This window comes from Hevea brasiliensis, chromosome 10 (assembly GCF_030052815.1).
Source record: "Hevea brasiliensis isolate MT/VB/25A 57/8 chromosome 10, ASM3005281v1, whole genome shotgun sequence".
Taxonomy (NCBI): Eukaryota; Viridiplantae; Streptophyta; class Magnoliopsida; order Malpighiales; family Euphorbiaceae; genus Hevea; species Hevea brasiliensis.
This window is the reverse complement of record NC_079502.1, coordinates 95633360-95644363: the sequence shown is the minus strand read 5'-3', so window position 1 is coordinate 95644363 and position 11004 is coordinate 95633360. Positions and strand designations below refer to the sequence as shown.

Sequence of the window (11004 nt, the reverse complement as noted above, 5' to 3'; positions counted from 1 at the left end):
TTGCACTAGTTTCTTGGCACAGTAAGAAACAAACTTCAGTAGCTTTATCTACAGTTGAGGCAGAATATATAGCTGCTGGTAGTTGTGTTGCTCAAATCTTATGGATGAAACAACAATTGGAAGATTTTGGTCTAAAATATAATCTTGTCCCAATTAGGTGTGACAACACTAGTGCCATAAACTTGGTCAAAAATCCAGTCCAACATTTAAGAACTAAACACATTGAGATCAGACATCATTTTATTAGAGATCATGTTCAAAATGGAAATATCAAAATAGAGTTTGTTGCTTCTGAAAATCAACTTGCCGACATTTTTACAAAACCTCTTAATGAAGAAACCTTTTGTAGAATTACAAGGGAAATTGGTATGTGTGAACTAGTTGTTTGAAATTTAATTCATAATAATTTCATGTTTTACATTTTGTTAAATATGTGAGTGATCTGCTGTGATATAGGTTTGCTAAGAAATCTTTAAAGAATATTAGCTAACTTGTTTGTGTACTCGTGAAATTAGTTTACTAAGTTGTATGCTAATATTGCGTGACTAAAATTAGTTTGCTATATCTTGTACTGTTCAAATTTCAAACCAAAAAGTGATTGTCCTTGAAATTTTCTGCGTGTCTAGCAGTGCATTTATCTTTTCACATTTGATATCACATTCTCAGTGCTGTGTCAGACATGTAGAAATGTTTATGTGTGCATATAGGGACAGATAAATTTGTTTGAAATATAGAATAAAATAAAAAGTAAGAAAACTGGTTCAGTTGAAAGTACAGTGACACTGAAAAGCGCGGGACTCAAGAGGACTTAAACCCTCTGCCACACGAAAACTCCACGCTTTCTCTCTCTCTCCTCTGTTTCAATTTCCGACACCTCCCAAAACATACCCAATACCTCTTTCCGGCGAAACATACCCTAACTCACCAAAAATCTCAAGTTTCCTTTCCTCTTCCTCTCTTTACTCACCGAAACACCATTACCCGATTTCATTTTTGTCTTAATGGCTCGCACCAAACGATAATCCCCTGTCGCTGCAGCTGCTTCTTCTTCCTCGTCAGCCTCTGACAATGTTCCTGTTGCGGCATTGCGAAAGAAAATGAAAGGAAAACAAAACTTGCCGAAATCGAAATCAGCTAGTGAGTCTTCAAACTCGTCCAAGGGTGTCGAATCCTCTAAATCGACGCCAGAAAAGAAAAAGGCAAGACAGAAGCAAGGGATGGATACCAAACGAAAAATGCGTACCGAAAAATTTTCGGATTCAGTGGATAAAGCACTGTTGGATTGCAAATTCATCAAATGGGAGAACTTTAATCAGGTAAACTTTCAATTTAAAGAGCTTTTTGAGTTTCAAGGATGGTTGGACGTGTGTGAATGTGCAAATGAGTACTACCCTAGGCTTGTTCAAGAGTTTTATAGAACCATGAGAACTGTTGATGATGAGGATCGATTTGAAGTGATTTTGAATACCAACACATATAGTGTTTCTGTTGAACTGATAGCCACGGCTTTGAAATTGCCCAATGATGGAAATAGAATTTCCACACATAAGGATGTTGCTAGGGTGGCAGGATTCAATCTGGTTGAGTTTGAAAATGAGGTGTTCCCCGCTAACACTGCCAAAAATGAGAAGTCCACTAGCACAAAGGCACTTCAACATATCAAAATCATTCACAGTATGGTAAACTATATTTTCTGTCCTAAATCTGGCAGTTATGGGTACTTGAGTCACTTGGACATGTGTATTATGTGGCACATTGTGAATAAAGTTAGGTTGAATCTAGCTTATTTAATTTTCAAAAACATGTGCAAAGCTTATGGAATTGGAAAACTGCCATATGCACACCTTCTATCTGCTGTGTTTAAAGAGCTACATGTGAATGTTTCTAAGGAAAACTCTCGGGCTGACTTGATAGTGCTTAGAGAAATACATTCAGACACTGATGGGAGAAAGACACGATTTGAAAAGGGTGGTTCCTCCTCTGCTAAGGTTGATTCTGAATCAGCTAGTGCAGTTTTGAGTGAAATTCAAGGGATAAAAGCTACTGTTAATGAACATTTTAGTTCAACAAATCAGTCCCTTGACATTCTCAGAAAATTTGTGGATGTGGTTGACTATAAAGTGAGTCACCTGCTCACTCAAAATGAGGAGTTAAAGAAGCTGATTATGGATCTTCAGCAGGCCAAGGAAATTGGAGTTCCAACTAAAGTTGAGGCTGCTACTCAAGTTTCGGCGGATAAGGGAGAAAGCAACAAAGTTGAAGAGTCTCCTGCTGCTATGGCATATGAAAGTGGCCAAGTAGCTGAATCTGAACCTGAACCTGCAGTGGATGCCCATGTTGAGCATGCTAGTGACCAGGTCCTTGAACCTGAGATTGGTCCTACAGCTGATGTACCTACTGAACTTGATGGTAAAACGGTTGTAGAAGCTGAAAATGAGTTACCAAAGGAAGGTGAAAAGGTTCTAGAATCTGAACAAGTAGTTGAATCTCCACCTGCACCACCGGTTGAGACTGCTGCTGCTCCTACGCAGCACCAGGAAACCTCTTTAAAAGATCACCAAGCTAGTGCTCAAACTCAGCTATCTGCAGCTGCTGCCCCTGCAGCAAAGAAAGGTAAGAAAAGGTACAAGTCCACCGTGTCAAATCCATACTAGACCCTCGCTGCTGCTCTTGAACCACCTTCTGAAGAAGATGAGCCCGAGAAAGATGATCAAGTGGCTGAACAAGCACCTCAGCCCCCTGTTATTAAACTCCCTAGGAAGAAAATGGTGCCTTCAAAATCCACTCGCAGGAGTAACAGACTTAAATAGCATCTCATCTGGATTTTTAGTTTACTATCTGCATATTTAGTTTCCTAGTCTGTTTGCTACTATTGGTTTTTAGTTTGCTACTGTCTACCTTACTGCTTTTACCTTGGGCTAACATGATTCTTTTTGGATTATTTTCTCCTGTTTCCTTTTTGATTGATGACAAAAAGGGGGAGAATGGATATGGATATGTGATATGTGAATATGTGTTCATGTGTTCATACTTGTGTTGATGAACATGGAAATATGGAAATATGTTGATATACTTGTGAAGTGTGATGATATGTGTTGATACTTGTGTTGATGGAAATGTGTTTATACTGGTGTTTATACTTGTGAATTGTGAATATGCTTTATAGCATAAATTCAAGGGGAGCTTATAATAGATTTCTTGGAAATTATGTGCATATATTTAGGGGGAGCATTTTCGGTATACTATACTTGAATTTACATACTCACATAAACTTTCACACACTTTTATCTTTGATTGTTGATTCAGTTGAGTTTTGTCATCATCAAAAAGGGGGAGATTGTTGACCCCGTGTAGCTCAAAATGAGCATTGATTTTGATGATAACAAAACTCAAAGAGAATCTATCTAACCCAACTTTAAAGTGATGTGTAGATTCTTTGTCTCGTTGCTAAAGAACTTTTGAAGTTACATCTAAGGAGAAAAGGATACTCAAAGGCATTTCAAGACAAATCCAAAATGAGAAAAGAACAAAATTATGGAAGCCAAGACTCAAAGAAAAGGTATGAAAGGCATAGTATTAGAGATTGAGTCTTAGGTCTTTTGTGAAAAGAATGGATGAGAATTTAGTCATATGGAGCTCAAAAATAAAATTTTATTTTCTGATTACTTTTTCTCATCATGACCTTGGGTACTACCATTGAAATATTTTTAAGGTCTAAATCATTTGACATTGCAAGTTGAGATATGCAGCTGTTGACGTAGTTTGCTAACTGGTTTGCTAACTGGTTTGCTAAATTTTTTAGTTTGCTAATGAGTTTGCTAAAAATGTTAGTTTACTAACCAGTTTACTGACTGCTCCTAAAATTTCATTAGTTTGCTAATTATTAGAGCTGCTCAACTTCGCACAAAAGGACAAAATAACGGCTATTTTGTCTTGGGCAGTGTGTATAACGTTCCAAAAGGGTTTCAAACGGTCTAAAATGATTTGGAACTATAAATACACATTCTTCACTTCATTTACACTTGATGAAAGCCTACATTTGAACTCCAACATTGATTTTTCATTTATTGCTTTCATTCAAGAGCTTTAAAGATTTTGAGCTTCCATTGGCAAATCAACTCATCTCTTCTTTATAGTTTGATTTGTATTGAGTAAGAGTGAGTGTTACAATATTGAATTGTATTTAAGAGAGGTTGTACAAGCACCTATTGAAGCTTGAGAGAGAAAGTGCTTGTGATAGCACTTGTGAAGGTTTCAAGCTACCTTGGTAAAAGCTTGGTGTTGATAAGTTGTAAAGGGCTTTTGGTCTCTTGCCTTCAAAAGAGCAAATAGTGGAGAGAAGACTCAAAGAGGGTTCTTTGAGAGAGTGGATGTAGGCTAGTTAAGCCGAACCACTATAAAAATCGTTGTGTTTGATCTCTCTAACCTTGACCTCCTTATTTTTATGCAATTTAAATTTTTCTTGCTATACATGATATTGAATGTTGCTTGAATAGATTGAGTTGATAAATTTGTGGACATATTGAGTGATTTGAGAAATTAGTTATTCATTGTATGATGCATGCTTTGTTAGTTATTGTCATATACATTGATTGAGGCTTGAATTGCAACTTAGGAACACATTGTTGAAGCATATATTACTTTCATTTTATATAAAGAAGCACCTAGTTGAACAAAGCCACAATTTTTCATTAGACTACAAGCAAGGGCCGAAAAATTGTTAAAGTCCAATTCACCCCCCTCTTGGACTATTTTGGGACAACATATCTTATATGAAATATCAAATCAATAAATATGAAACATATAGATAAAAAGTTTATTTAAAAATACCTATATTTATTTAGATGTTTAATATTAATTAGCTTGTCATTCTATGTATTCATCATATATAGAATAACATTCTCCATATTAATAAAAATTATTCTATATAAGATAATTTACATGAAATGATAAATAAATAATAGATTTTTATGTATACTTAGCGGATTCTATATGAAATTACGTGAATACTCTAAAATTTCTCCCAGTAAACGTCAAAGACACAACAATTCCCCTCATCCCTCCCCCTTAATTTCTCTCACTTTTATGACCCAAAAGTCTCAAATATTTACCATTTAGTTCTCTAAAAAAATTCCATATTGGTCCTCCCTTCCATTTATTTGTTTCCCTATATAGAATTTTCTTTGAATTATTAAACTTTCAGGCTTCACTATTTTTTTTAATAAGCAGTGAGAACTGACAAAATTAATGAAAATAAGTTGTCCCTATAAAGGAATTGCATTAATATTTAAATTTCATTTTTTAACCACATCAAAAAACTCACCATAATTTAATAAAATGCTAAACATGCAAGTTAAGAGCACAAATGTTATAATATCAAAGACTGAAAATGATTGAATGAAAAGAAAATATAATCAAATTCAAAACATTTCATTTTCTTGACTTGAGGAGATCAACTGAAGTGGGCAAAGTTTTCTTACAAGGCTTCCCAATATTAGAAAATAATTTATATATTATGTTAGTTGACCAAATTTTCTTGAGAAGAGACGCACTTGTTGGAAGGGTCAAGGCCAGCAAAGCTAAAATGTGAAGATTTGAGATATTTGTAATATGAATATGTTGGAGAAATAACTTGTAGTGGGGGACTAAAGATTTCATAATTGTGTTAGGAATTAATTAATTAAAATATTAAGAGATAAATGATATTTAAAAGGAAATTGGAGGGTGCAAATTAATAATTTTAGAAAAGTTTATTAGTCAAATATATTGGAGTGATTTTTTTTTTTATTTGGTGCAAGGAATGAGTGGTCTTTCATATAATAATTATTTTCTAAAATGGAGTAAGCTAATAAATATTATGCTAAAAAAATATTCCAGAAGTAAACAAAATAATAATAATAATAATAATAATTAAATATTATAAAGTGTATTATTTAGAATACTCTAAAAATTAAAAATATTAAAAATAAAAAGATGAGAAAAAAATAAAAAGGATAATGGAAAATGATGAGAAAAAAAAAATAAAAGCCTCCAAACTTTTGATTTCTAATTTTTATTTTGATGTCTTTGTAAAATATTTTTCTCATTTGAGCGTATGGGGTGAATTTGTTAATCCAAGTGTGATTTGTACCATTTTTATTAAAAGTTTTTGATTATTTAAAATAAATACAGATTATTATTTGATAAAAGTATAATTTATAAATTTTTATTAATTATAATAATTATATAATTTTTTAAAATTTTACTTTCTCTATATAATATTTCGCGTTTGCTTTTATTATTTTGTTCATTTTATTTTAGTTAATTTTATTTTTTTTAATTTAAATAAAAGAGAATTTTTTATTAAAAATTAAAATTTAAGAATGAAATTATTTTAAATTTTAAAATATAAAAATATAATTATTAAAAAACTCATACTTAGATAAAGCAACAAATTAAAAAATAATAATAATAAAGAGTAGATATTTGTGAAACTTGTACCAGTCGACAATGAGAAGAAAAGTGACATGATCCACTTAGAAATTAACACTAAAGTGTTCTCCTCAATGGAAATTAGTAGACCCCTTCAAATCTTCAATAGCTTAATGACGACTTAAAAATGACAAGGACTGTAAACCTACAAGCTAGCTAGAGAAGACCATTCTAACACTTAATAATTATTCCTCAGGGCTCTAGTCACATAAACAAACCAAACTGCATTTAGGGTTCTATTCTCTTTCTTTTCTATTATTCAAGATAATTTGGAAGAAGAAGAGATATTGCAAACCTTCAATTTTTTTATTCATTAAAACAGAAATATTAAAGAATAATCATAATCTATTTCACCTGGTTTAGTTTAATTATTAAAAATATATCACTTATTATTAAATTTAATTAGAATCGAATTCTTATTCTTTCGATCCTTACTTAAAAAATTATCATAATATATTAAGATATGAAATAACATTTTTTAAATTTTTTTTACTTTCTGGTTGAATTAATTAAATGTTCTGGTGTTAAGTTTTTCTTAAATTTTTATTAATAAAATTTTGATTATATATATATAAAAAATAATGTGGAATGACTTGAAACCACATCTCATATGGCCTTAGCAAGTCCCTCCAGCACGTTAGGTACTACAAAAGATTATGGAAATCCAATCTGAATTTGACCAGGTCAGTTCTGACGCCTTGCAGATTTTATATAAGCATTTAATTGGAGAGACCAAATAAATAAACAGATGAGCCAGCGAAGATTATTACCATCTTCATTGTTCATTTCTGATTTTAGCTAACTTAATTCATTAGCTCAAGAATGCAGAGAAGGGAAAGTTGCAAAGTTCAACCCCCAACATATGGTAATCTTATTACTGTCCTTAGTATTGATGGAGGAGGTGTTAGAGGAATCATCCCTGGAGTCATTCTTGCTTTCCTTGAATCTAAACTTCAGGTAACTATATAATCACAACCATTTTCCTTTTCATGTAATTATATGTATGGCTTGTTTATGCTCAAGTGATTGTACATGTGTAGGAGCTTGATGGTGAGGATGCAAGACTTGCAGATTATTTTGATGTGATTGCAGGAACTAGTACTGGTGGTCTCATAGCTGCCATGTTAGCTGCACCAGATGAAAAGGAACGTCCTCTATTTGCTGCCAAAGATATAGTGTCCTTTTACCTTGAAAACTGTCCTAAAATTTTCCCACAAACAGAGTAATTACGATCTAAAGATTACACATAAGATAGATGTTATTTCATTATCAAGGAAATTTAGTATTAATCATCCTGGGTTATATTGATTTTTAGCACTAATATTCTGGAATTCAGGGGGATACTAGCTTGGATAGTAAATTTGTGGAAAGTTCTAACTGGCTCCAAGTATAATGGCAAGTATCTACACAAGCTAGTAAGAAGCATATTGAAGGACACAAAGTTGCATCAAACCTTGACGAATGTGGTTATCCCAACTTTTGATATCAAGAAACTTCAGCCTACCATCTTCTCTACATATCAGGTTTCAGGGATTTTCAGTTGTTTGTTTCTTGTTTTATCACAAAGAATGATGTACTACCCACTGTCACCAATCTTAGAAGAAGTTTCAATTTCTTTAAATGCAGGTGACATCCCACCCAGTGCTTGATGCTCCACTCTCAGATATATGCATAGCCACCTCAGCAGCTCCAACTTTTCTCCCTGCTTATTCTTTCGAGAACCAAGATTCAGATGGGAATGTGCAAGAATTTAACCTCATTGATGGTGGCGTGGCTGCTAGTAACCCAGTAAGAAACTCTGCAGAAACATTAATAGAGTAATCAATTTATACTGTAATATAGATGAATTTGACCTGATTTATTATATTTCATACAGACTTTGATTGCTATTAGTGAAGTAACGAAGCAAACAATGAAGAAGAACCCAGATTTCTTCCCAATCAAGCCCACCGATTATGCTCGTTATCTTGTGATTTCTCTGGGGACAGGCTCCAAGACAGATGGAGAAAAATACAATTCTAAAATGGCTTCCAAGTGGGGGGTTATAAGTTGGTTATATTACAACGGGAGTACACCATTAATCGATTGCTATAGTAAAGCTAGTGCACATATGGTTGATTATCACAATTGTGTAGTGTTTGAAGCCCTTCATTCTGAAGACAAATACCTACGAATTGATGTAAGTTCCTATATCCACTTCATGCTGCTTTAAACACATGCATTGGATACGTATCTTATCTTGACTGAAAAATCAGGATGATAAACTACAAGGGAACCTGTCTTCTGCTGATTTATCTACGACGAAAAACTTGGATGATCTGGTCAAAGTTGGAGAAAACTTGTTGAAGAGTCAAATGTCACGCGTAAATTTGGACACTGGACTCTATGAACCAGTTGAAAATGCTGGCACCTATGAGCAAGCTCTCCAAAGGTTATTTAGATTTTCAATATACTTCCCCTAATTAATCCTTATTTGGGTGATAAAAAAGAGTTTAGCCACACATTTTTGATATAAAAATTTAATTTAACAACTATTAAACTCTTTTTTATATGAGATTGAGTTTATAATTATTACACCCTTCTTAATTTATGCTATTGCTTATCAATGAATGCAGGTTTGCGAAACTACTTTCAGATGAAAAGAAGGTTCGCGAATCAAGATCACCACAAGCTAAGGCTTCAAAGTGATTTCTTTTTTTTTTTCTTTTTTCCTTTTAATAGATGTATCCATTTTCGTGGCTTTTCATGTTTGAATTATTGTATTCAACTGAAATCGCAACAATAATTTGGTGTAGCATTTGTGTACTACGCCCCCATTGTTCAAACGCTCTTCAATCTCTCACTTCACTGATTTCCTTCACATTATCAGATTAGATAGAACGGGAGAAAACAAGAGTGACTCGAAAGCCAAACGTTGAGTCATGCCCTTTAATTTATTAGCCTTAATTAGGTGAGGTTGATTTTGATAACAAAATTTGATGGGATTTATCTAATTAAACTATGAAAGATCTGTTTGAGATAATTTTCAAGTTATTTTTGTTATGCTGAAGTGGTAAAATACCTTAAAAAAAACAAGTAAAATTTAAGTCAAAATGATTTTAATGTTTGAAGATGTATTTAGAAGCACTTACAATTTTAATAATTTGAGATTTCATAATTTTAAAGACTACTCTGAGTTAAAACTTATTTTTTATAAAAAAAAAAAAAATTTAATGTCATTATTATTATTATTATTATTAAATTTAATGGCAAACACAAGGGAGCTAGAGTGTAGATGGGAACAAGATCATAGTAGAATCATTGAAACCAAATCAAAATGAGTTAAGTTTGATTCAATTAGAATTATCTTGAATTGAATTGAAACTAGATAAAATCAATTTGATTGACTTGGTTTAATTTCAGATCAAAATTAAAAATTTCATTTCTAAAAAATTTTAATTGTCAGATTTAATCAAATTAAAAAGAATTAAATAAATTAAATCACAATCAAAATTAAAATTGATGAGTATCGTTTAGTCCGATCTTGAATCCCAACCCTTCAATTCAAAACAACCGATTTAATTTCAGCATCAAAGCAAACCGTGCCATGTCTATAGGGAGCTGCTATTCTAATTTTATTTTAGTTTATAAATATTTCTTACATTTTCCCTTCAAAAATTTAATTTTCTTACATGCCTCACATTTATAAATAAATTCTATATGTAATATCTAAAATTTTTTAAAAAAATTACTATTACCTTAATCTTTTTAAATGATCTTTATATATATATATATATATATATATATATATATATATATATATATTATTTTTTATTTTTTTTTTAAATAAAGAACTTTTACTCTGCTCATTAATATTTTTGCCTTTAAAAGATTTAGAAAAATTTTTGTAATTAGATCTATATGTTTGGCAACTATATATTTATTTATGAAAAATTTTCTAAATATTATGAGAAATGAAAATAATATGTCATTGCTTAGAATCTAATGAAAGTTCAACACTTGATACTAAAAATACAAGAAAATAAAATTTTCATTACAAATAATCATTTGCTCCTTATATCTAAATTTGTCCATTTTTTGGATTTGAAATTTTTTAAAAAAGGATTCCAACATTTTTTATGTCACTACCCGACCTATGGGCCGGACCGGCACTAGGACCTGGGCCAGCCTAAAGCCTCCGAGGCCCGTAGTAAGCCTAATTATTGCTTAACCCAACTCTAAGGCCCATTTGGGCCCAATTTCAAGAATTCAACCGGACAGAGTCCGGCCATAAAATGAACCTTTCAATGGGGAGTTTTTGACTCACCCGACCTGTAAACACAATATATAATCAATTGGGGAGCTCAGCTCACCCTCCACATACTCAAAGTCATAAAACTAAATGGGAGCTCAGCTCCCTCATCCAATCCATCAAACATGCATAAAATAATAGGTTTACAGGTCCAAAATAACAATTTATATTACAGACCCAAATCAAATAAATATTTCTAACACATGTGAAAATTCTAAGAGTTAATAGATTTATACAAACAT

General features: G+C 32.2%; 2 protein-coding genes across 2 annotated transcripts; both read left to right on the top strand.

The window, feature by feature from the left end:
- Nucleotides 1–1421: 1421 nt before the first annotated feature.
- LOC110661862 (uncharacterized) lies at nt 1422–2654 on the top strand. Its single transcript, XM_058128650.1, has one exon. It carries the CDS (start codon nt 1422–1424, stop codon nt 2652–2654), a length of 1233 nt encoding a protein of 410 aa, XP_057984633.1.
- A 4502-nt stretch (nt 2655–7156) lies between these two features.
- On the top strand, nt 7157–9279 carry LOC110668595 (patatin-like protein 3). The gene is made up of 7 exons (XM_021829923.2): nt 7157–7428; nt 7512–7693; nt 7808–7994; nt 8098–8259; nt 8348–8650; nt 8727–8902; nt 9087–9279. The coding sequence occupies exons 1-7, from the start codon at nt 7294–7296 to the stop codon at nt 9157–9159; spliced, it is 1218 nt and encodes a 405-aa protein (XP_021685615.2). The 5' UTR covers nt 7157–7293; the 3' UTR covers nt 9160–9279.
- The last annotated feature ends 1725 nt before the right edge of the window (nt 9280–11004 follow it).